The sequence below is a fragment of the Camelus ferus genome, chromosome 8, assembly GCF_009834535.1.
Source record: "Camelus ferus isolate YT-003-E chromosome 8, BCGSAC_Cfer_1.0, whole genome shotgun sequence".
In the NCBI taxonomy this organism is placed as follows: Eukaryota; Metazoa; Chordata; class Mammalia; order Artiodactyla; family Camelidae; genus Camelus; species Camelus ferus.
In genome coordinates this window covers 74,054,026-74,079,360 of record NC_045703.1, presented here as the reverse complement: position 1 = coordinate 74,079,360, position 25,335 = coordinate 74,054,026, and the positions used below count along the sequence as shown (strand labels likewise).

The 25,335-nt window shown below is 56.6% G+C and overlaps 1 protein-coding gene across 10 annotated transcripts in view; it reads right to left on the bottom strand.

Moving 5' to 3' along the window:
- Positions 1 to 1,550: 1,550 nt before the first annotated feature.
- The window catches only part of ERMARD (ER membrane associated RNA degradation), a 28,566-nt gene continuing 4,781 nt past the window's right edge, over positions 1,551 to 25,335 (bottom strand). Inside the window, exons 5-20 of one of the 10 annotated variants that reach the window (XM_032485394.1) lie at positions 24,984 to 25,073; positions 23,042 to 23,139; positions 22,481 to 22,617; positions 21,606 to 21,721; positions 20,808 to 20,909; positions 17,841 to 17,870; positions 16,232 to 16,300; positions 14,602 to 14,775; positions 13,177 to 13,260; positions 12,028 to 12,104; positions 11,469 to 11,591; positions 10,903 to 11,121; positions 9,994 to 10,107; positions 8,402 to 8,581; positions 4,366 to 4,540; positions 1,551 to 4,253 (exon numbers count right to left, since the gene is read on the bottom strand). In XM_032485394.1, coding sequence (XP_032341285.1) covers positions 4,038 to 4,253; positions 4,366 to 4,540; positions 8,402 to 8,581; positions 9,994 to 10,107; positions 10,903 to 11,121; positions 11,469 to 11,591; positions 12,028 to 12,104; positions 13,177 to 13,260; positions 14,602 to 14,775; positions 16,232 to 16,300; positions 17,841 to 17,870; positions 20,808 to 20,909; positions 21,606 to 21,721; positions 22,481 to 22,617; positions 23,042 to 23,139; positions 24,984 to 25,073 — 2,004 coding nt within the window. In that variant the 3' untranslated portion in view covers positions 1,551 to 4,037. Of the gene's footprint in view, positions 4,787 to 8,401; positions 8,582 to 9,993; positions 10,108 to 10,795; positions 11,122 to 11,468; positions 11,592 to 12,027; positions 12,105 to 13,176; positions 13,261 to 14,601; positions 14,776 to 16,231; positions 16,301 to 17,840; positions 17,871 to 20,807; positions 20,910 to 21,605; positions 21,722 to 22,480; positions 22,618 to 23,041; positions 23,140 to 23,488; positions 23,599 to 24,126; positions 24,481 to 24,983; positions 25,074 to 25,335 lie in introns of those variants that run through there. The other 9 variants (XM_032485397.1, XM_032485396.1, XM_032485399.1 and 6 more) reach the window with 9 other exon arrangements.

Here is a 25,335-nt window from a genome sequence, read left to right as displayed (position 1 = left end):
CACCGGACTCACAGAGCGCTGGCTCTGGCAGAAGTGACGCGGGGAGGATCCGGAAAACCCTCCTGGTGGCAGAGCTATGCAATCAGGTGACAGCCGAGCCTCCCGGGGGACGTCCCTCCCGGGAATGAAGACGCACCTTCAGACCCGCCCTCCCATCGCCGGGGCCTCAGCCCTCAGATGCCGGAGGGTCTGTGTCTGCTCGTTAGGCCACGGCAGAAGGCGGAGACAGCGCTGGGGTCCGTGCCAAGCCGAGCCTGGCACGGGGGCCTCGCAGCCCAGGGGTAGGAAGAGGAGGGTGAGGGCTCCGAGGACGTGTTGTAAACACACCGCGACCATCTGGACAGGACCGCACATTGAAGGGAACGACACCTCAGCATTTGTCCCCTGGCCTCCTGGCTCTCACCCCTCCCTGTGCTCCGGCCGCAGCCCCACAGCTGGTGTCACACAAGCAGCACAGGCCAAGTGGGCCTCCTGCTGGTCCCCAGGCCCCTGACCACCAGGCCGGCCCTCCAGTCCCGCCGGGACGTGATGCTCCGACCAGCATGGCCAGCCACATGGCTCTGACCCATTACAGCAGCTGAGGGTCAGTCCTCCCTGGAGATGGACAAGGAGATGGCCAGACAGCCCCCGAGACGTGCCCTGAGACGGATGGAGAGTGGCCCACCGGCTCTGCGCAGGGCTGGTCTCCCAGCTTCAGCCCTCACCTTCTCCATGTCCCGTCCCCGGCTGTGTTCCCACCCCAGCGCCTCCTCCAGTCTCTTCACTCTGTGAGAACCCATCCTTGCTGCTCTATCCAGTGAATTTAGCCACTCCGTGTGCTTCTCTCCAAATCCTTCCTCTAAGTTCCCTGCAACCTGCACCACGTTCTCCCTCCCTCTTTCCTGAGGCCCAGTGGTGTCTCTCACCTGCTCCTAGACTCCCGCCTTTAACTTGCTCTCCCCTCCAGACACGAGTCCCAGAGATGCGCACAGGTCCCCCAACCCCACACCACCCCCGGCACAGAGCCCCTGCCAGGCCCCCTGCCCCGCCGACACAACTCCCTTAGAGACTGTATGGTCCCTGCCTCTGGCTCCCTCTCCTGACCACCTGGCCCTCGGAAACGGCTGGGCGTGACCTTCCAATGGTCAGTGCTGGTTCCCGGGCTCCCCCCCCCCCATTTCTGGGGTCACATCTTCCTTGGACCCCTGGCCTCCCTCCTTACGCGGTGGGTCCTTCTCCGCCTCCCTCGTTGTTCTTTGTTCTCACTGCCATTCCTTCAAGGGTCACTTCACTCTTCACAGGCAGACCCCTAGGTCCAACCTGATGGCACCAACCACCGAGGCCCACACTACGGCCGAGATAGGGGGACAGCAGGGCCCTGACGACACCAGGGCCTCCCTGCTGGCCACAGACCCGAGCCCTAGGAGGGCACTTGCTGGGTCAGTCCCCGCCGGCCACGGCGACGGCCCCTCCCCTCCACGGCCTCTGTCTTCCCTTGTCCACTTGGCTGAGGCCTTTCCAGCCTCCCTAGCAGAACACCTTGCCCACGGTGAAATGAAATCCATATTTTCTGATTAGTTACGTCTATTTATTACGTAACTTTCAACCAAGCCAGAGAAATCGGAATTACAAACTACTCTAGGGAGAAAAGAAAAGAAATGAGACCGAAGCACAGGACTCTGATCCTGTGGATCCGGGCCTCCCCGAGCACTGACGACGCTAACGCGCGTCCTCGCCACGGGCTGGCTCGTGAGACTCCTCATGTCAACATTCAGAGCCCCCTCTTGTCTTACAAATGGGCAGGGAGTTGGGGTAGCTCAGAGGCTGGGTTTGGTGACACAGACTGACACAAGGGCTGCCTCAAGTTAACGTCCCCGGCTGTGCTGCAGGGAGGCACAAGGAAGACTCCCAGGGGCTTCACGAGTGTCCTGATGAGACAGTGCATGTCGCAGGCTGAAGGCAGGCAAGGACACCACCCGACAGGCTTCGTTTCCTTTGGGACGAGTCTCCCGGGCCCACTGCCCACATCAGGGTCTCCCCTCCTGCAACCTGGGTGGGGCTTCTCCTTCATGGTTTGCGGTGAGGACTCATTCTGGGGACAACTCCTTCTCGTGCGGTAAAGCTCACGGAAGCGGGCAGGTGTTGCGTGGCACTGGCCGCGCATCCCCACGGCCAGCCTCTACCCTGGGCTCCCCTTCCGGGGCCTCCACACTCCTCAAAGGGCTGTCCTGCTCAGGGTGTCGCAGGAGCGACAACGGAGGGCCGCCAGATACTTGGAGAGGGTCCGCACTCAGGTGACATGAAGATGTGTCCATGCCCGTGGGCTTCACAGACTGTCGGGAGCAGCCCAGGGCTTAGATTTCCCACTGGTTTTTTTGAACTTAACAGAAAACATTTATTTTAAAGGAACTGAATGATGTGTCCAAAGAACTTTCTGCACTGTCCAGGGTCTTTGGAAGTACTTGAGATCTGATCTTAGCTCGGCTGTAAACAGTCCCCAGGTAACTCACACGGTGCCATGTTATCCTAGGTCCTAAGGGACCCAGAGAAGTGTCACTGCAGGTCAAGGTTCACGCACATATTCGGGCGGGGGGAGGAACCAAGCTATTTAGCGTGGCTATAAATCAGCCTGCGGCCATGGGGCTGGTAACACCGGGTGGGGCCTCCTCTCTGCCCCGGCGACGAAGGTGACTCGTTAGAGGGCAGCGTCCACCGCAGGCCCGCACCTGACGTTCTCCTCCGCAGGACCTCAACTGCTTTCTTTCAACAAAGAGCTTTCCCTGCAACCGGCCCCCGAGCTGCGGGACCGACTCTGGGCGGGGCCGGACCCGCCCGCGGCCTCACTCCCGCCGCCGGCCCGAGCGGGGGCCGCCCCCACCCACCGAGTCTGAGTCCCTGGGCAGCGACGGGATCACTTACAGGGCCGGGCCGCAGCCCTGGTCCGCAAGTCCCGGCCCACGCCGCCTTCTCACCCTCCAGCGAGGTCCGCTTTGCCCTGAAGGGCGCGGGAAGGGGCCGGCGGCCGCCCAGACCTCGTCCCTCTCCTCGGCCCCGGCTCTTGCCTGGGTTACAGCCACGGCCTCGCCGCGGAGGCCCCGCTGCTCTGCGGGAGAGCGCCACCGCGCGTCCGGACAGAAAAGCGCAGGCGCCGGAGCACACCTGGGGCCGGGCGGCCTCCCCGCCCAACCCTGAACACGCCGAACTCGGCGGGAGCGTCCGCGGGCAGCGCTAGCGTCAGACGGAGCCCGGGACGCCTCTGCCCGCAGTTCCCCGGCCCTTCCGAGGCGTCCGTCTCGGCCAGGACGCCCAGGACGCGGCCGGGGGCACGGCGGGCTCAGCAGCGTGGACGTGGGCCTCCCGGCCGCCGCCGCGCCCCACCGTCGCGTTTCCTAAGACCCTGCGGAGACCGCGAGTCGGCGCGGGGGCGGGGCGGCATCTCGGCCGCGTGCTTCCGGCGCGCACGGCTGGACGTCCCCGTGGGGGGGGGGGGGTCCCCGTGGCGGGGCCGCCGTCGCCTCCTCACCGCGGCGCACGGAGGACCCGAGCCGGGAGGGCCCCGCCGCCGCCGCCTCCCCCGCCTGGCAGGGCGGGGCTGGCCTCCGAGCCGCGCCGAGGAGAAAACTCGGGTCGCGAGGAGCGAAGCACTTTAGTAAGAAGAGAATTACAGGGCCTTGGAGCTCGGTGTCCCGCCCGCCGCCCGCCTGTGCGCCTGACGCCAGCAGAGCCGCACCCCACCCCCACCCCCATCCCTGGGCTCGCTCTTGGAAGCGCGTCGCTGCTTTGCACACATTCGGCGACCGTCACTCCGTCCCTTCGCCGCTGATGGCCGTCGGCTGAGTGCTCAGCGGCAGGGGCGGGGCGGGGCGGGGCGCTGGGGCCGACCTGCGGGCACCCGGGGTCCTCTGGCCGTTCCTCAGTTCCTGGGCCTCCTCAGCTGTCACAGCGGCCGGAGTCACGCTCCATCACAGAAGCCCGTGTCCCTGGTGACGGGTGGCGTGGGAGCCCTCAGGACGGCTCCCCTGGAGCGAGGCTCTGCGCGGACTCCAGTGTGAGGAGGCTCAGAGCAGGGCTGAGCAACACCGTTTGGGGAGAAACAGCAAATTCCAGCCCCATGTGACATGGCTGTCCCCAGATGCAATGACGCACCTGCTGAGGCAGGTGTCAGCCTGGAGCAGATGGAGCAGCAGGGACAAAGCCAGGTGCAGGAAATAGCCGCGGGCAACGCCCAGGCAAGCCGGTCCAGGAGCAGCCTGGCCTCCCCAGGGAGGGCGTCCCTGCCGGGCAAGGACAGCTCTTGCGGCCGCCGTTCCCTGCACCGGGGGACGCAGGACAGACCTGCCAACACAGCCCGGCACCACGGGAATCCACGCTGCTCTCAGAACACACCTGGAGTCCTGGAGCCCACGGGGGAGCGCTCCACGGAGGCAGGCTTCTGGGACACAGGCTCACAGGACAGAGCCCAGACCCGGACGGGGAGTGTCCTGGCAGGTGGACGGTGCGGCGAGGCCTGAAAGTGAGTCTGAGGTTCCCAGCACGCGGGTCTGAGCGCTGATGTTGCCTCCTATCAAGACAGAGCACAGGTGAGAGGCCGCGGCCTGCGCGGTGCTGGCCTTGGCTGTCCAGGAGATGGAGGGGGACCTGGGTCTTACATTCGGGGCCTGAGTTAGCTGGGAATCATCGCATCCATGTAAGTGAGGAAAGCACCCTGTAACGCAGAGTGAGGGCCTGTCGCGTCCTTGTTTCTCGCCAGTGTGGGGGGAGGGTTCCCAGAGGGGAGCGACTGGGTTGAGAGAAGTAACACTTCCTCCTGAACAGCTCAAACGGGAGAAGAGATCACTTGGCACAACAAGGTGAGAGACTCTGAGTCTCCTTGGACAGTCTGGGCAGAGTGGGTGAGAAGCCAAATAAGGGAGAGAAAACGGGGTCCAAGGAGCAGAAACGTGGACCCTACGGGCAGACGCGACCCCCACGCAAGGGGGACGCGACACCCAGCACTCAGAGGGCAGCGGCCTCCTGCCCCCCCCCCACACTGTGCTTGCCCCCTCGGCCCCCGGTAACAGGCGGCAAGGTCAGTGCACTGACCAGAGCGACCAAGTGGCAGAGGTCTTGGTGGCTAATTCATCATCATGCCCTCGGATGGGCACACCGACAGCCACTAAGGTCACCCTGACCTGGAGAAGCAGAAATGCCTCCAGGGCGGGTGGGCAGAGCCCGCATGCCTCCTGTGGTTCCCAGGATTGAGCCTGTCTACAGACCCAGAACCTTCTGAGACGGGATGGTGGGGTCCCCAGACCCTCGAGCAAGGTCCAGGTCGATAGAAAGGGCAAAGAGCAAAGTGGACACGTAGAGTTAACTCCCTCCTCCAAGACGGGAGCCACAGGCAACAGTGCACAGCTGGGACAGCCCCGGAGGTGAGCCACGTGACCTGGGCCCACGTGGCCTGTGGAGCAGCACGACAGACCCCGGTGAGTGGGCCCGGATTCTTGGATTCACACAAACTCAATCAGTGACATCCCCACCCCACCCAACTGCAGGCGCTGCTCCGGACAGGGGTCGTTTCCTGGAACGCATCAGGACTCCCCCATCAGGATGGGCCCTCGTCAGGAACGGCCCCGGGTCTGGATGGCCCTGTGTCAGGCAGTGAATGCTGATGGGGCAGATGACACCCCTGTGCACCTGCTGGAGTGGCATCTTGCCTGCCAGGGACAGGCGCCCTCATAGTCTCATGTGGCCCTCCCCTCTCCATGCGCTCACATCCCTGTCCTGTCACACCACCTACGGGACATCACTGCCGATGTGACATGTACAGGAAACCAGACACCTTAGACACCTTCATAAAATGTACAAACATCAAAGGGTGCAGCATAACCCCACAAAGAGCAGGTGCCGTGACCTGGAAACTTGCTGCCGTGTCCTCCCACAGACGGACAGGCTGGGGCACCCTACATCCGCAGCCACTGAGACAGAGACCAGATATTTAGAGGCCCTCCGGGTTCCGGAGGTGACATTTACAGACTGTGTGATGCTCTGGCCACTGACCAGGGAGCCCATAACATCACCAGCTTTGCCTGACGTCCAGAATGAGGCCTGCCGGCTGACGTGAACTCTGCCCCAGACGGGGGACCACAGGGGCCACACAGGCCACCAGCTCAGACCCTGCCATTCTGGGACAAAGCACGACAGCTATTCTCCTGCTGCAGACAGGCCGCGGCTCCCTCTGGAGCCTGGTGCAGCCAGGACGCTGCCTTCACCACAGGACACCTGGAGCCATTGCGTCCTAACGTTGGGCATGAGAGGCCTCACCACTGACTGCAGGTGAGACGGGGCTTGGCCACGCTTGGGGGACAGTCCCCCCAGCAAACGGCTCAGCCTCCTGGCAGCCACGCTGCTGCCTCCTCGCACATGGTGTCTCCAGGAGCGTTTCCCCCATCTGCTGCCCAAACTTGATTTCTGCAAAACACGCCAACACCCTCCACAGGAGAAACTCAGGGGCATCACAGCCCCAAGGGGCTCCTCCGACAGGGAAGGGAGGCGCCACCAGGAAGGCGCCACACCTTCATTTAGGCAGCAAGGATCAGTGTCCACGAGGCTGGGCCTACCGGGCAGGAGGCTGGCTAAGTGTATGGAGCTGGGCCAGAAGGAACGGACTGGGGCCTGGCTGGGGCATCAGAGCTGAGGACGGGCGTGGGGAGAGGGGGTGAGCGGAGTGTGTGCAGTCTGTCCCGCGAGGGCCAAGCGCTGCATCAGGTGACATGAGGCCCGACTGTGGATGTCAGGGACCCCCACACCATCCCCAGGGAGCCCTATCGCTACGGTGGGTCTCCAGGGCGCCGCTCCCAGGCATATCTCACAGCGGGCGGTCAGCCGGGGGTGAGGGTGTCACACCAGGATGCAGTACCTGGAGGGTGTGGCTGGGGCCCACCTCTGGCTCCTTCCACTCTGCCCACAGCCAGGCGCACGGGGAGCGAGGCAGCAGGGCAGTGGCTCTCCGTCCACACCACAGGCAGGGTGGATGTCTCTGGATGTCTCTTTCCCAAGGATGCATGTCTACAGGGGGCCTGAGAGCCCACCTGGCTGTGCTGGTCACGGGCCAGGGAACCCCAGGATGAGGAAGGGCTGATGGTGATGGCGGGGGTGACTGCCCTCCCATGGCGGTGGGGCTGTGACCCAGACGGCACTTGGGGGTTCTGTGGAAAAGCGCTTAGCTCCCACGTGCAGGGGTAAAAGTCTGTGCAGAACTAGTTACCCAAGCTAGAAAGACCCTTCCTCCCAGTGAGGACCCACAGCAGGCAGAGGCTGAGGGCAGAGGGCCGGGTGGAGCCCAGGGAGCATGGCCAGCTCTGCAGTCTCCTTGCTGCTCAGTGACCGTTTCTTGGCCGGTTTCCCCTCCCAGACCAGCTCCAGCGCCAGGAGCACCAACCTGCACTTTGGAGAACAGCCGAGGAGGGCTGGGGCCGTCCCGTAAAGAACATTGTCCAGAGGTGGAAACACCGACACAGGGGGTTTTGAATCACGTTCGGCAGAACCCAGGAGTTCGGTTTAAAAGGGGAGGGGTGTTGAGTCGGCAGAGGCACTGCCAGACCTAGAGTCTGCTGTCTCCCCGTGTCACCACCCCTGCGGGGGCTCCATCCTGGGCCCAGACCCCCCTGCGAGATGTGGGAGGGGCTGTCCTCACAGAGGGTGGGTGCGGCCGTTGCACCCAGACCTGGGGCAGGACAGCTTTGCAAGGGGTTTCTTGAGAACCAGCGGCCTTGCTGCTCCAACACAGCAGACGAGAAGCTTCCTGAACGTCAGAGAACCGCGGTGCTTGCCTGGAGTGGCCACAGCCCTGGCCCTCACTCCCCAGCCCACCCAGCTCCCGTCCTGAACCTGCCAACCCCAGACGCTGGAGACCGCGAGGCTCCTGCTTCCCCGGCCGCACGCTGCCCGGCACCTTCCAGGAGCTGCTGCTGCTCGGTTCTCCCCTGTGAGAACCTCAGCGCCAGGGATGAGGCACTGACGGGCCCACAGCCTCCCTGTGGGCCCCAGTAGCCAGTCCAGGAGGAGACATCCTCCCAGCCCAACCCGTGAGCACAGAGCTGGGTCCTGGACACAGCCACGTTTCAGGATTAGGCCTGTGGCCAGTAAGATGAAGCCGCCCATTTCTGGGTAACAGTCAGGTGAAAAGAACCTCTCCTCTCTGGATGGTGTGCTCGGGGAGCTGAGGCCTAGAGCCGCTATGACCGCTGGTTACCACGAGGGAGCCAGCCTGAGGGCCACACCAACCACTCAGGGAAAGCAAGTCGGGAACTGCAGAGCAATGGACCATGCGCCCTCATCAAACAGAACCTGGAAGCTACCCTCCCTTTGGATCTTCAACCCACATGCTGTCAAGTCCACTCAAGTCAGGTTCCCTGAGAGAGCCCAAAGTGTCCTGACTCACTGGATCACTTTACTTGTGGGTTTCTTGGCTAAATGTATTAGCATTTGTTTCTTCTCACTAAAAGTCCACATTTTCAACAAGGCCGCGTGTGTAAGACTGACAGCTTCATCCCACTTGTTCTGGTCTTGGCTGGTGGAAGCCGCCAGGTTCTCCGTGTACTGCAAGACGGACTTCAAGAACCTGTTTAAAAGAAAGAAATGAACTTATCTATTCCGCTGTGAAATGCCGGAATGATTTAAACATGTTCCTTTCATTATGGAATTACAACTAAATAGTTAATTCTGTTTGAGGACTTAAGGAAAAAAAATACATACAAAATAGAAATAAGAGACCACAGAGTGGAAGAGAGAAAGACAGCAGAAGGGGGCCGGCTCAGCGTCTGTCTCCTGCTCTCAGGCCCACACACCACGCTCTGAGGTTAGGAAGGCGCTCAGAAGCTGCCTGGGCGACGCCGACACGTAACGCGCACAGCGGACACTCGACGACCAGTGCCCCTCGGACCCTAGGGCCGCACCTCCACCGCCCGGACGAGGGCCCCCCCATTCAGAGGAGACACGTCCCGCTTGGAGTAGCTATTCCTGTTGGAAGGTTTTTCCTTAATTTGCCAAAATGTTCGCGGGGGTTGGCTGGGGCTGAGGGGAAGAAATGCTGTTTTTACATACTCTACATTCTCCTTGAAATTTCCCAAGAAATCTAAAATTTTCTCCAACTTTGAATTTTTGAAAGTGTTCATGCTGAGGGAGAAATGAAAAGACTAACAGGATGGAAACGCACAGACTTAGTCCAGAGGCCTGGTTTTCAGCTGGGGCGATCCTGCCCCCAGGGGACGTCTGGCCACATCTGAACCATTCTCAGTTGTCACAACTTAGGGGGGGGTGTCTAGTGGGCAGAGGCCTGGGACACTGCTCCACAGGCTGTGGGGCACGGGGCACGGGACGGTCCGCAGCAGAGATGATCCTGCCCCAAGGTCAGTGCCGAGGCTGAGAATCCCTGACCGAGGCAGCAACAATGACCAGCTACCCCTTGCTCTCATGATGTGCGTTCTGATAAAATGCAGTCATACTGTCACCCTCATTTAAACACGTACTGAGGTGCCTGCTACCTGTAAAGTATTAGCTTAAAGCCACCGAGAGCCTCAGGGCCTCCTCGGGGAGGCGGTCGGGGCGTCCGTGGGGCGGGGCTGCCTCGGTTCTGGACTCTCTGGATGGGAAGTGTTCTCCCCCTCCGGACCCCCAGGTCTGAGGTCCTGCACAGCGGCTTCCCAACTGGAAAAGACTAGTTACAGCAGCCTGGCTCTGAGCCATGACCTGACTCAGGGCGTCCGCACAGCTGCCGAGACAGGGACCGCGCCAGCTTCCTCCCTGACATCACACCCACCCCCGAGGGAGGGATTCGGAAGACGTACACGTGTAAATCACAGTTAGCTTTTTGAAATGTGTCAGCTTTAACACAAACTTGCTCTGAAATCCCCAAGAACAGTGATGGGCGAGACTGTGGGGTTTAAAATCCCACCGAGAGACTAACCGACAGGCGTGGACATTATCCAGAATGAACAAAACATGGCTTCAGGGCTCAGAGGGCGGCACACTCACCTCAGATACTGCTGATACTCTGAAGTATTCTTCCCACCAATCGTGTGAATGTTGACCAATTCCAGAGCAATCAGCAATAAAATCAGGTAGAGCACAGGAGACAGAACCTTAACACTAAAAATAGAAGAAGTTAGTGTGATAAACACAACTGTTTCTCACCTTCACAAGGGGAAGACGTCTCGCCTAACCACAGACTTGTCAAGAACACTCCGCGCGGACAGCCGTGTTTCTGGTGGCTGTGCTGCGCGTCCCCTCCCTGTGGAGCACGGGCACCTCGCTGACCCTGGGCCGGCAGCCTGCCCTGAGGGCCCGTCCCTCCCTGGGCTCCTGCGTCTTCCCTGAATTCCGCGTTCAGGAAAGGACCCTCGAAAGAGGAAGATCACAAATGCTCAGACATGAGAACGCACTCAGTGCCTCTGCGACCCAAAGCCAGTGAGAGACGGACTCCAGCTCTCCCACGAACCCGGCAGGGACTGCGACATACATCCCATCTGGGAAAGGACACAATGCAGGCCTTACAACCGGCCGAGGACGTGTGGAAATCGGGAGTAGCCGTTCAGAAGCAACCCAGGAATACTTACTTAAAGCTCTGTAAACTAGATACCACTCAACCCAAAAGCTCTAGGAATTTGTCCAGAGTGATAACTTCCTGAGACGCAGCACATTCTAAGGTGGGAGGTGTGGGTGAGGACGCCCGATGCCGCATCCCCGGTTAGTCTGCCGTCATGTTTTAACCCCCTGGGTCGGTGGGACCCATGCTCCTCAGGCCAAATTATAAACAGCATCTTAAGGTAGCACGTACCGTGACTTTCCTGAAACGAGTGCTTCTCCGGAGCGAGGACTGGAAGCGCATCCATGGTCACCACCGCCCGCGACCCGCCTCCCCCAACCGGACCGCCAGCCACGCACCTGCTCGCCATGCGCAGGTAGTTCCGCCTCTGCCGCGAGCGGAGGCTCCGGTCCACCCACTGCTGGTGCCTCCGCTCCCAGGAGGCGGTGACCTGGCCAGACACGCGGCAGCAGCAGGCACCGATCTTCCGGAAGACGGTGAGCACCTCCAGGACGGTTCTGGGGCAGAACAGGGTAGGGACAGGGATGCCGCAGAGTTCACGGAGCAGCTGGGGCCACCTGCAGACCAGAGCGTGGGTTCTGGCGGGGCCCCTCCACCGCCCGTCCCCAGGGCATCCTGACCAGCCAGCCCACCCGCGGTGGCCTGCGGGCATGTTCTCCGTCTGCTATACAGCTGTTAACACGGCAGACATCAGATGAACGCACGCCTGACCACAGTGAACAGAACACATATTTCTAACATCCACCAGACACACCAACACATGCACAGAGACCATCAAAGCTTATCTGACAATTCCTCTTGAGGGACAACAGGGGCTTCTAACGCAGCCACCAGGCCCATAACACTTAAAACACAGACTTGTGACTACGTCTGCAACCCCGACTCCCAGGTGTCCTGAACTCACCTCCCAGGAAGGCTGTCCAAGTCAGGGGGGACACAGAGCTTCGCAGGGAGGTGGCGACACAGCTCAGCCATGATGTCTGTGATTAAAGACTTGCAGTCATTTGTTTCAGAGTTACTTTCCAACCTGAAAAACAAAATATGCACAGACGCATGGCAACAAGCAAGACGCCCCGTCAGTACCTGTGCAAAATCATGTACTTTTAACGGTTCACTGAGTAAAGCACTTAGTCTGCAACTTGCTTCCCCAAACACGAAGTGAAGGGCCACCCTCGGAGTGGAGGCAGAACAGGACATGATACGCTGGGAGCACCACGCCTGCCGCAGGAGCCCGTCCCCCTGCCCCGCAGACCCTCTTCCAACCGTCCGCTCAGACTCTTGGTGGAGGCCAGCCACCTCCCCACAACACTGCCCCCCAGCCTCCGGGGGGGTCGTCACCACCCCCCACCCCATCTTGGCCCCCGGTCACCAGGCCCGGGCACCGTCCCTGGCTGTATCTCATGGCTGTGCTGTGTCCCGGCGCCCACCGGCCGCCGAGGCCCGTGGGACCCGGACAGACTCACTGGGCAGCTTCCCCTCCAGCTCCTTTGGGCAAAGGCAGCAGAGGCCAAGCCCTGAGGCTCTCCTCACAGCTCAGAACCTGAGAAGAAAATGTTGAAAGAATGTTCTAGACAACATGCTCCTAAACTGTTAGAGACGCCACGTTTTAGAACTAGGTGGAGGGTCTCGGTCACGTGGTACGAGCAGGTGAGGGAGGAGGTGAAAGCACAGGGGGGTCGTGGGGGCCGGCGTCTGGGGCAGCTGGGCACCCTGCGGAGTGCTGGGCCCGTCCCTCCTTGCAGGAAACAAGCTGTCCCCATGAGACCACCCGCCCTCCCTCAACCCCGGGCCCTCGCTCCAGGCCCTCGACCCGGCATCTCTTCCTGACCCTTGACCCCAGCCTCTGCTTCCCACCCCCGCCTCGACCTCTGCCCCCAGACCCCGCCCCCCGGCCCACAGAAGCACAGGGTGCGGAGCGCTGTTGCTGATGCTGAAGGAGGCTGGCTCGTTACACAGGGTGACCCCTGGAGCAATGGCCTCCCACTGAAGAGACCGTGAGTCCACCATGGCGGAGGGGCCAGAGTCACAGGACAGGTGACCCCAGGAATCCGCTACGGGAGGGTGGGCAGTGACAGGGAACAGCGTAGAGACCCAAGGGGGCGGGAGATGCAGCGCTGAGGCCAAAGGGCTCTGCCTTCCAGAATCATACCTCCTCCGCCAACCCCATTCGCCTCCCTTCCAATGGCCTTTGCTCCGGAAGCTCGGAATTGTGAGGGACGCATGTGGTGTGTGGCACGAGGGGGTGACATGGCCAATGCAGCATCACCACATAGGACCATGGATGTGGGAGCTCGGACGCAGGACCAGAGGATGCGAGAGCTTGGCCGACCCTGCCTGGCGTGGCCGCCAGCTCCCTGCCCAGCGTCCGGCCCATCACCCCACCGGGGCGGCTCTTCCCTAAGCCGGGCGGCTCCCCGCACCACTGCAGTCTCGCCCCAGCCCCCGTACCGACCCTTCGGCTTCTTTCGGGGTTTCTCAGGGGGCCTCCCTCAAGACGACCCTGGCTTTGCCCCTGTGCCGCCTCCCCCGCATCCAGCGGCGAAGCCGGGCTGGACGGCAGCTGGGCCCCTAGGCCCCTGCAGGCACAACCTCCCCGCCCCTGCCACACGCACCTGCTTTTTAAGCCGAGATGCTGGATGGCAGCGAGCAACGTAGCCCTCTGCGAGACCCATCAGCGATCTCACCATGGCCTTCTCCTAGTTTAAGACAAACGGACAGCTGTGACCACCACGCCTCCAGGTTTCTGCTTCCGCCCGCTGCACACAGTACAGGGACGTCCACTCTCTAAACAGTGTTCTGCCAACTTGCACTTTGTTAAAAAAAAAACAAAGCTAGATTCTCTCACTCTCAGATGAAGTAAATTCCACCTGGACCAAGAGATGTAAATGGAAGGAGAAAAGCTCTGAAAGTCCAAGGGAAAACATATAAATATATTCATAATTCTGAACAACAAGGGGTCTCTCAAGAACAACTCCAGATGCAGGTGCCGGAGAGAAGAGACATCAAGACCTAGGGACAAGCAGCAGCGCGTGCCCTGAAATGGCGAACAAGGCCGGAACACCAGCGAGGAGGCAAAGTGAGCAGAGCGGGGCAAAAGACGCGCACAAGCGGCTCACACAAGAGCCGCAGCCTCCCCGACAGACCTGAGAAAGGGCAGCGACACACACAGATCAGTAAGTGAAACGAAAACAGGGGCTTCTGATGCCTTTGCGTCGGAGCTGGACTTTGACAAAGTCGCCGACACAAATGCCCAAGTGAACACAGGGGTTTGTCTCTGCATCACAGTCGGGGACGCCCCACTGCAGAGAAAATCAGAAGTCCTCCGTCAGTGAGGGGCAGCTCCGACGAACAATGAGCTGCCAGTGAAGTGGGGTGTCAAGTGGCCGAGAAAGAGTAAAGCAGAACTAAGATGCCAACAACGCGCTGTGAACGAAAATGCTAAGACAGGAGAAGGGCGTCCTCAAGGCACCCGTCCGGGCTGTCGCGGAGGCCGTGGGCGCAGAGCCACACGGCCGCCAGCAGCAGGAATCGCCGGGCTTCCGCCTCGTGTGGTGACGGTTCCATCCTGCTTGACCTCTGACACACGTGCTACAGTCACTGTTGCACGTACAATCTGCAAGAAGGGTTAAAGTACCACTAACTTTCTGACCTGCCTTATTTACTTTAAAATAATAAAAGAATTACAGGTTATTGACAAATGCAAGTGTTCTACCCCCTCAATTTAATAGTCCTCTGTAAATGTTGCCGATTTATTTAGTTAATCCTGTTTTATACTTTGTCCTTTGGTATGCAATATCCTGTCACCATTAAAAACAAAAGCAAATGTATTCTTAAGAACTGAGTTGAATTATTTTAGGTTCGATCAGTGGTGCCGACTGATCTGTCACAGAGAACTGCACGCACGCGTGTCACTTGTTCGCGTGGAGGCACACCGCAACAGAGCAGGTTTTGAAAAGGTGATGAGGAGCTAATCACGTCTGGAAGCAAACCACACTCTCTCATAAATGGATGGCAGGGAGCCTGCGCCAGTGCGCTACCTTGAAAACTGGCAGCAGGTCTTCGTCAGTGAGTCTCAGTAAAAGCACGAAGGAAAAGGCAAGCAGCTGGTTTGCTGCCTCCCTTGGAAACTCGGGCAAGCTGACTTCCCCGTGGCTTAAACGGTCTCTCACACGGGGACCCTCCTGATGGTTCAGGAAATCCCAGAGAAATTCCTGCCAAAGAAAGGACACAGAAGACATTTTGTCAGTATCCTCAGCAGAAAGAAGGCAGGTGCCAAGGCCCAGAAAGGGGAGGCCTGAGAAGCGCGGAGCAGCAAGTTGCCTATGAAAACGTGGGCCTGGACCCCCTCAGTCGGACAAGGGAGCACCAAGCTGGGTCTGCCACAGGGATCTCCTGGCTTTATCAGTGCACCCTGCCATCCCAGGCAGGTTCTCCAGGGACCCCGTTCCCTGCAATGCACCCCAACACCTCAGGCAGGATTCTGAGGGACCCCCTTCTCTGTAACTGCACCCCACTGTCTCTGGCAGGGTTCTCCCGGGGGACCCCGCTCTCTGTAACTGCACCGGCTGCTCAGGTCTCCCGGGAAGCCCAGACCTGTATCTGCTCCCGGGCCCACACAGCCTGAGACGCTCGGAAGACCAGGTACAACACGCGCGGAGGACAAGTACCGTTTCTGGTCCTCACTCTCCCTGAGGAACAAGCCCTGACCGGCCACTTCTAGAAGCGGCTTCCATCAGTGAAAGAAGTCAGTGCTGGGCTGGGCACCGCTCTCGTGCCCCCCTCTCCATGGGCCCTCTACCTCTGCCTTTCTCCGAACACCTGTTCATGTCTGAGGCCATGAAGACACTGCCCCTCTGCATGACACCCGTCCGGGGCCTCGTTCACAGGGTGAGGGGAAAGCCAGGAAGCCCGGCCTGCTGACCAGGCAGGCCACCAGCAGAAGAGTCAGGGGCTCACGGGGGAGAAGGGCCTGAGACAGACGTGCGAAGGCACCCTCATCTCCTACGGCAGGAAGGAGCCCAAGGAGCACACAGAATCCGACCAACATCACCCGACAGGAACTGGATGCCGGGGTGCTAGCTCCCAGTCAAAAGGAACACATACAGACATTCTATTTACAGTCCAAAGTGGTCACCTGGTGTCTCCACAAAATACAAAAGTTGGATAAATGGGAAACAGCTCTAAATAATTAATTCTCCTTTCTTCTACACCGTCTCACCAGCCCCACCTGCCTGCTGTGGTTCACAAAACACAGGGGTCCCTTCTGCCAGCACAGCACACACCCCACAGACACTGCTCAGGAGCGGGGCCACAGCCACACCCCCCCCAGACACTGCTCTGAAGCGGGGGCCACAGCCACACCCCCCAACAGACACTGCTCAGGAGCGGGGCCACAGCCACACACCCCCAACAGACACTGCTCAGGAGCCGGGGCACAGGCAGGCCTCGGGAGAGGCCAGTAAGCCACTAGCCCGAAGCCCGGTGGCCGAGCTGGGTCTGAGCTCAGCAAACTGCCAGCTGCACAGGCGGCCAAGTTCAGACATGGGAATGACTCAGAAGCATGTCTTGTGAGCACATCACAAGCCAAATTAATGCCGTTCCCAGAAGTGCTAACCCTGTCCTTATGTAAACACACAGACATTAGACTGGAAATGCCAAATACTTTACCATTGCGGGCTCTCCAAGGAAAAGAGGAAGTTGATTGATTTTACCATCATTCAAGTGTTTTGCCAATATCTAAAACATGAAAAATAAATAAGCTGATTAACTGCCACACCTACACACACACCCCCCCACACACACACACAAACTTTCAGTGTCAAAAGATACTGTACCTTGGGCTGTTTAAGTGTAAAACCAATTAATAAAATAAGGACAGACTTAAAAACATAGCAACTACCTGTTCAGGAAAGCTTTTCTTAACCACTACAATGACTTTTAGAAGATATTATATATGTGTGTGTGTGTACACAAGTGCGCATGTGTGTTTGTGGATATGTGTTCTATGCATTTATGTGTGTACATGTATTTGTATACGTGTATTTATGTGTGTTGATGTATATTTGTGTGTATACAGGTATGTGTATTTGTACACTGTTTATATGTATTTATGTGCACATGCACGTATACACGTGTTTATGCATGTTGATATGTATATATGTGTGTGCACTGCATTTACATGTACCCGTGTTCACACGTGTCTGTGTATTGTGTATATTTGCATGCATGTGTGCATACATGTGCTCACAGTGCTTGTGTTACACGTATACATATGTTCATGTGTGCTTGTATGCGTTGTATATGTGCATGTGTGGGTTATGTGTATGTTTCCATGTATGTGTACACATGTCTGCATTTAAATGTACATGTATTGCACACACATTTGCGTGCATTCGCATGTGTGCGTGTTTATATGCATGCACACATGTGTGCACGTCTGTGTACACAAGTACACATCAGAGTAACCTCAGAAGTCACTTCTCAATTCACCATGGACTCTTCAGGGATCTGACCCCCTAATCTAGTCCTATACACCTGGCTCCATACAGATGTGACCACACCAGCTACTTTAATCCTCACAGTATCAAGTACATATCCAAGTGACAGCAATTATTTGCCTGAGGAACAAACTCTGAACGTTAGCAGGTACGTTTCTAACCCAGTCACCACCCGCCCACTCAGGAGTCTAACAGTTACCTCAAAGGCAGAGTGATCTGAGTGCCCAGATCTCTACACAGAGCCCTGCTCTGCTTCCCCCAGGCTAGCTCTGAGGTGTCACACTTCAGAGCACATGGAATTCCAACCAGGATCACGCACACAAAAGCCTCTACATTCTACAAGTGATAAAAGATACTTTCAATGGTAATTTTTACTATGCCAGATTTCCACCTTCAGAATCACACCTGCAATTCACAGATTAAATGCATCAGTGCACACTGCAGACCCGTAACAGCAGTTGATGTAAATTTCATGTGCAAGAAAATGTTAACCTTAACTAAAATGTAAGCCTCTAAATAACTGTAGCATACAATGTTATATCTCTTGGCATTTTCCATAACTTTTAGAAACTAGGTTAGTAAGACTGGGCCTCAATTAGCCTGAAAACTGTATTTAAATCTATAATCAGCTTTTTTTAGATTTATTTTTGCTTATTTGACTATTGGCATTTTCCTATAAGCGTAAGATTTATGGCTGATCTTTAATTTTATACTTTAATTTTTATTTTAAAATAATACAATGTTCTGTTTGGTTCAAGATACCTTGTACGTTTACTTACTTCATCAAAGGTAGTATACAGAGCTGTTGACTTCAGGAAAAGAAAGAAAAGACATAATTAAAACAAAGTACAAGTCGTGTAACACTATTCAAAGCAGGAAAAAGGGCAGTACAGGGCCACAAACATGAAAGCCTCTTCTGTAAGTAAACCTTCCTCCAGCAACGCTTTGGGAAGGATGCCACTGACAACAGAAGGAGCATGAAAGACATGGCAACAGTGGCCGTGGTGTGCAGCCGCGCTGCGACCCTGCCCTCACAGGCGCCTGAGCAGAACCTGCTAACGTTTATGGCCCCACAGCTCCACAAACCACTGCTCACACAACAGGGTGCTTCTACTGATGGCGGGACCCGTGTGCAGTGAGTGCAGCTAAGTGTTTCCTCCAACCAGCAGCCTGTGTGTGTCACGCCTCCCAGGGAAATGCGTGCAGAGCTTACAGATGGGGCCCCTGCAGGTGAGCACCGCGCACCCCACACGCCCAGGCTCCTCTGCGAAACCGCAGGTGAGGAAGGCTCGGCCAGCGGGCTGCTGGGGGGCTCAGCCAGATTCCACACACAGCACGCTGAAGTCACTCAGGGTTTCATGGAAGCCAAGCACTCGAGAAACGTGTCGTTCTTATGAATGCTTATTAACGCAGTTTCATGTGAACATTATCAAATACTCTCCGACATTTACTCCTGGGTGGGCGGCGCTAAAGCCTGAAACTCCACGGGGCAGGGAGCCGCTCAGCAGTGGTGCCAGGCACAGCTGCATGGGGCCCTGGCTTCCATCCCTAGCGCCTCCATTAAAAACAAACAAACCAGTAAGTAAATAAAAACGAAGCTCTTACCTTTGGCTCCCAAGCCAGTACTGCTGACCCTAAAATATTTCCTGAGCTCTATTCTAAATATCCAATTGCCTCCTAAATATCCCCACCACCTCCTCAGAGAAGCTGAACGTTCTCATCTCCATAAACTATGAGAATTAACTTCTACCTTGTTCTGTGGAATTGGTGCAAACGTCTGCTCTCTCACCCCTAATACACAGGCTTCTTAAAAGTCATGAAGTCTTAGGCATCTTCACAAGCCCCTTGGCCTTGAAGAGATCCTTGACTGAAATAAGCACTCAGTAAACAATTACAGCATTTGCACATTTTATAGTCTTACAAAGTATTTTCATTTATGTATTGCCTTATAAGTAAGTTGATGCTATGGTTATTCTGGATAAAAGCTTCAGCTAAAAAGTAGGAGATTCTTTGATAGATGACCTTCTCTGTAGGAACAGTCACACTACTTCCTTGTGCCGTCAGACGGCAGTGCACAGCCAAGTCCGTGACAGCATGGGGCCCTGCGGTGACTGGCCACGCTACCACCAAGTCAATCCTGAGTACTCGAGCGAGCCTCATGGCAACTGGGGCTCCAGCCCTTCCCACTGGAGGATCAGCGCCTCACTCACCAGCCTGGACAGCACAGCCACAAGGAGGGCCCCGGAGTGGACGCCAGGGACACAGACACAGGTGCCCCGCCAGAGCCCACACCAGAGACCTTAACAGAAATGCACATGAGGCAAAGCAGAACCACCTGAGAAAGACAGGACGGAAACAGATGCAGGGAAGAGCAGCCGTTAGGCCTGAGTAGACCAGCCCTGGGAGGTCACTGCTGTGGCCGACATGGTTGGCACGGGACTGCAGGCAACGCGTGAGAAAAGACACGCATGTTAAGGAACTGGTGAGGGGCCTGAATTACCCTGGAGGAAACAGAGGGAAAACAATCTAGCAAAGGCTGGGCCAGACTCTGAGACCCCGACAGCTGTGCAGAAGCGTGAGCCCTGCTGGCAGGCGCTGAGGGCCACTGAAGGCGTTTAACATGAGACCACAAAAGACACGGAATCATTAAGAGTTTAGAAAATGCCAGGCAGCCGTGCGCGAATGGACGAGAAGGTGGAGAGTCAGGAGGCCTGGCTGGGAGGTGGCTCGTCAGGTGCGGCCTCACGCTGAGGGGAGGCCCGCACGGCAAACTGGGAGCCGCCTGCAGGGCGGATGCACGCGGAGGACGAGCTACAGGCAAAGCTTAAGATGGTGCGAACGCCTGGTGCGGAGCAACCAAGGGGATGAGGATAATAAGGAAATCACAGAACAAGCTTGTGGGGAAAAGTAGGCTTTTTTAAAACAAAGTTAAGTATGAGACGCGGGGGAAAACGCATACAAAGATCTTCATCAACAGGCACAACCCTAACCTGGGAGACCGAGGGCCAGCGGGCCAGCGGCAAGACCTCGGACACGCTGAACTTAACACTACAAGCCGCCCTCTCAGCACCGCTCTGGCTGCATCAACAACTTCTGCTACGTCGTGCTTTTGTTTTCACCAGGTTCAAAGTGCTTTCTATGCGGTGTTGCTCCCACAGGGGTGCCAGCTGAAGGCACGGGATACGTGGGGTCTCCCAAGGAGCTAACACAGAGGACAGGACTGGGACGACCACTGAGGACCACGGACGTGGAGGGGCAGAAAGACGGAGGCAGCGCCAGCGAAAGGGAGGAGACCCCCCCGGCTGGGAGACACTGCTGTCGGCCCAGAGCGCGTCCCCCCTCTGCCTGCTGGGCCCCCCGCTGTGAACGAGGCAGGGCCACCCGGAGACTCCGTGGGCCTCCCTGGCAGTTTGGGCCAAAGGAAGCGGTGTCCTCAGAGAGGGACGTGCTCTTAGACCACGGCCCACCTCATGGGTGACGATGTAGCCTGCAACATGAAAGTGTCAGCTACTTGTTTAAACTGGTGCCAAAATTCAACTACTTGGAAATGTGACAACTCTCAAAAACAATCACAAATAAGTATATTAAAAACTACATAACAGAAAACCACAAAAAACGACAGTCAAGCCTTCTGAAGAAAGTTCTCAGCTAAAAAATTCATTTAATGATGAACAAAAGTGTGGTATTAAAACCTTCCAATTAGGCACAGTAAGCAGTCAGCACACCCCAGCTACCAGTGCGCGCACCTCGGCAGTCAGCAGTCTGCTCGGACACGCGTTAACCGTGGCAAAGACCTTCCTAAGCCCCGCCTCCAGCTGCGTCAGCAACAGGATGGCGCAGTCAGCAAACCTGTGAATTGAAGGAAATAAGCAAGACCCCATGTTTGAAATGTAAGCATCGGCCCTGACACTACAGTGTGGTTGCTGCGCCCCGGGTACTACCAGGGGGGTCTGGGCAAGAGGGGTGACGTTACTAGCTACACGGGAAACAAACACAGAACAGTCTAATAAGACTGGCGACTGTGAACTGTTTCCCAGGGTTTTAATGTTACATGTAGCTGCAGGAGAGTAAAATGTCATCAAAGATCTGCCAAAGTGTTTCACTGCTTCTACAAAACACTCGGATACCAGGATGTCACTGGGTTCTCCAGGTATGCAAACAAACATACGTGTCAGGACAACGCAGCCTGAAGGGACGTCAAGGCCACCGACCTCCTGACGTCCATCTTTGCAGGCTCTGCTTCGAGGGGACAGAGGGACAGACTACCTCCTCTCTGTTCCATGATTCTCTACCACTGGACACACTTCAGCCACAGTCAGAACTCAAAACTATATTAAAAAGTTGATTCTAAAAAAGTAATTATTAACTGTACGAAAGGATGTTGCATAGCAGTTAAAACAGTCGTAAGATAACTTTTAGCTAATTACACACTTCACCACGCTCGGGCCTGCTCTTGGGAACGCCTGCCCCTAGTGCTTCTGAGCAGCAGCCAGGAGGGAGCAGTCTGGCCCCCGAGCCACCGCCAGTAACACCTCCTTCAGTACCCTGTGAGACTTGAACTTGACGAGAGCAGCCTCCCAACACGGCACCATGGGTTTCAGCGCGAAGGCGGACTTCCTCATCACTTCTTCTAGGACAGCGAGCGCCTCATGAGTGACGTCTGTAAACGAGCAAAGGTTTTCAGCACAATCACACTGACCGACCAAAGGCAAGATGTGAGCACGCCGAGGGGGGGCGCCCAGAGCAGACCTCCTCAAGGAGAGGAGCCGCAGGCCCCGAGCCGGGCATGCCAGCCACAGGTGAGGCCGCCCGAACCAGGGCCGGGGCTGCAGGTGACCACAGTGCCCTGGGCATGGGCAGGTGCATCTCTAGTGGCTTAGGTGGCACCAGGTTGGAGCAGAGGAGGTGAGGATCAAGCAGTTGATCACACTCACCGAGAAAACAAAACATGTCTTCAGAAGACACAGGAACCAAGAGTGAACCTATGGCAACGTGGACTTCAGGTGACTGTGCCGTGTCCAGGTAGGTTCTCCCTTGGCTAAAACATGTGCCCTCTGGTGGGCCCTTCAGCTCAGTGACTCGGAGCACAAAGGCATAGGGCTACGGGAGGAGGGACTGCATGTGATCACTGGCCCTAAGCCGTCTGCATGTCGAAACACTGGTAGGGTAAACTGGCTCGTTGCTCACGCCGATTCCCGCAGCCGTGACCCTCCGACGCCCCACATGGGTCTCGGCACAGTGGTAGGAGGTGAGGATTTATGCGGCAAAATTTAAGAGGTTCTTCACGAAACCTTCACAGGCGTCTTGCCCCTGAAATAACTACTCTCCCTACAGAGTTCAAGTCTAAATGCTACTTAATGACTTTATAAGTATCTTTACGAAGACACACTCAGGGGAGAATGTGCAATGTGGTACTTGCCAGGGAAAACGATCAGATCCTCCAAGTTTGTAAGAGTCACGAAGGGGCGGTGGGCTAGTGTGCGCCCAGTCTGCCGAAGGTGCCCCTGCAGGAGCTGACCCAGCCCCGCTGTCAGCAGCACCATCATCGCACAGTATCTGGTGGAAAATACCAGAGAACTGTTAGAAACAGGAACTCAGCGCACATGTAAAAAGCTCTACTTTCAAAAAAAAAAAAGTTTAAAAGAAAGCAAAACAGCATTAAATCGCAGAAAACTCCTTGGTGGCAGGGGTGGCCCTGAGGAACAGTCAGGGGGAATCACAGCTCCACCTGGGAGCTGGCACCCAGCCTCCCGCCCACAGGGCGTGCGCGGGGCAGCCTCCTGCCTGCTCTCACCTCAGACCGCCCTGGGGTGTCGGTCAGCAAAATCATGACCCTGCCACCACGCCAGCTACTCTGCTGCTGACAGTCACTTTTATCTTCAAAAGCCTGTCCTCAAACTCCCCTTTCTCTCGAAATACATCTTTCCCGGATGTGAAATTCAAGACAAAACAAACTTAAGGGTATCGAGGAAGACCTTACTTTGGGGGGAGCTCCTGGGGGGCCGCGAAGCCGTGCCACAAGACGTTGCGGAGGTTCAGCCCATGGGGAGAGCCAATGAAGACTCTCAGCACGTCCATCTGCCCGGCAGGAGAGCACACGCTTAGTTACCGAACAAACCGAGACAGCCCTGGGCTGGCGGCAGCTTCCTTCTCGGCACTGACGGAACCAACGGCTTGTCTGGTCCACGGTAACGGCAACAGCCCAAGCCCTGCTGAGTGGCCAGCACGGGTCGGACACATCTCGCATGTGTTACTCATTCACCCTCAGAACCACCTAAGGGGAAGATACTGTTACTCCTGCACTGCATATGAGAAAGACACGAGCTGCCCAGGGGCTGAGACCTCCCCAGACTCCGCATCAAACATGCCCAATGTCCACATAAAGCAGAGCAGGAACGACAGCAGAAACGCAGTGGGCTGCACGTGCCTGTGTGTGCACCGCCGACAGCAGCGAGGAGGAGCCCGGCCACCAGGCTCTAGCCGCACCACCTGGCTGTGCGACTTGAAGCTCATGGTTCACCTGCCCTGTGCCTCCGTCTACAAAGCGAAGATGCCCAGGATGAGGATCCTGCCTATCGAGCTGCACCCACCACACAGTCCACAGGCTCCCTTGGGGGTGGACACCACACTTCAGAGGAGACTCAACAGTGGAAGCTGTTCAGAGCCTGAAAGGGCTCAAGACCACGACACGTGAAAGAACAGTGGGGCCTACGGCAGGCTCGGGGCAGGACCGAGAGCGGCCTTCCTCCAGTTGCCAGACTTGCTGAGGAGACAGGTACACTCTGGGTTTCCCTCAAAGGGCAGGACAAGGCCAGAGGGTGGAGGTTCTAAGGGGTTTCCACTCAGTATCAGAACGCCTACCAGCCTGTCCTCAGGGCAGCACCAGGAAGTCGTGGCTCTCACAGCAATTTTAAATACTTTAATATGAACTTAACTAAATATTAATAACTATAGTAATGTGAATAATGTATTATTACTTGTTTTAATTTAAGATTAATTTTTGATTAATTGTTCATGCCACCCGGGCAGTCAGAAATACCCGTGCCAATGAACCACTGAAACTACCCAGGAGGTGAAGGCGGCTGCAGGTGGTCAGGAGGCTCGGTGGGCAGGAAGCGCAGAGCAGAACCGCGGGGTCCGCCCAGGAACTGAGCGGGACAGCCCGCAGCTGTTCCTCCACTCTCCACTGGAGACAGCAGTCCGCAAGCTGACAAGGGGAAGGGACCGCCACGGAGAGGGAAGGCTTCACTGGAAACAGATTTCTTATCCACAAATAACGGGTCCCGCTGGTGCGTTCCTCCTGGCTCGGCAGGCCCAGCCTTCCGCGTGACACGACCCTGGTTCTGCTTTCCACCTGATCCTGCCTCATTCAGTTGTTAACGGTTATTCACTAGGCTTAAACAATCTCGATCTTGTGGCCTTCAGAAGATTTTAAAAAGTACAGAGTTCTGCATGTTTTTCAACTGGCATCTCAATTTTTTTCACCATCAGTTTGAACAGCTGCAAAGGGCATCACTTCTCACATGATAAAAATGCTGATTATTTATGATAAAGCTGTGACGTCACTCTTTAAAGGGTGAAGTCTTTACTCTAGAATAAGTTGTATTATAATTAGCAATATGTAATTAGTGAGGCCAGCAGACTTCCAGCCGTGCGTGCGACTGGCCCTCCAGAGGCTACTACGTCAGAGGTTCCCACCGGAGGGGATGACGCCACGTCGACACGCAGGATGAGAGCTGCGTCTCTGGCTGGAGGAGTGGCGGTTTTGTCTGGAAAGGGGAGCTGGGAGGGGAAGATCTGCCTTAATCGCTGACGTAATTATTGTTTCCCTAACGCAGCATCCACTTCTGAGACCAAAAGTAGAGCTGATGCGCCTGTTCTGCGCTGCACCTGCTCAGCTGTCTTTAGGTGAACGAGCTTACCACGGGCGGCCCGAAGACTCGGGCCAGCTCCTCAGACGCAAGCAGGTCTCTTAGAAGAAAGGGGCACTCCTTCCCGATCAGTAAAAATACCTGCAGTTCAAACAAAAGTTGTGCAACAATTGCATGATGGTGGGCCCAGTGATGCTAAGGAAAACAGCACCCATAAAGCAGCGTTTGTACACATGAGGGGAGGGAAGCACCAAAGACACTGGTGTTTTGATTTCATAATCATTCAAAGAGAAAAATATTAAAAGTCTGTGCTAAGTGATTGTATTTTATAGAAAAATAATAATTAAAATCAGGAAATCAGAGTGCAACTGTAAAGAACGTAATGTTCATTCGGACACCTGAC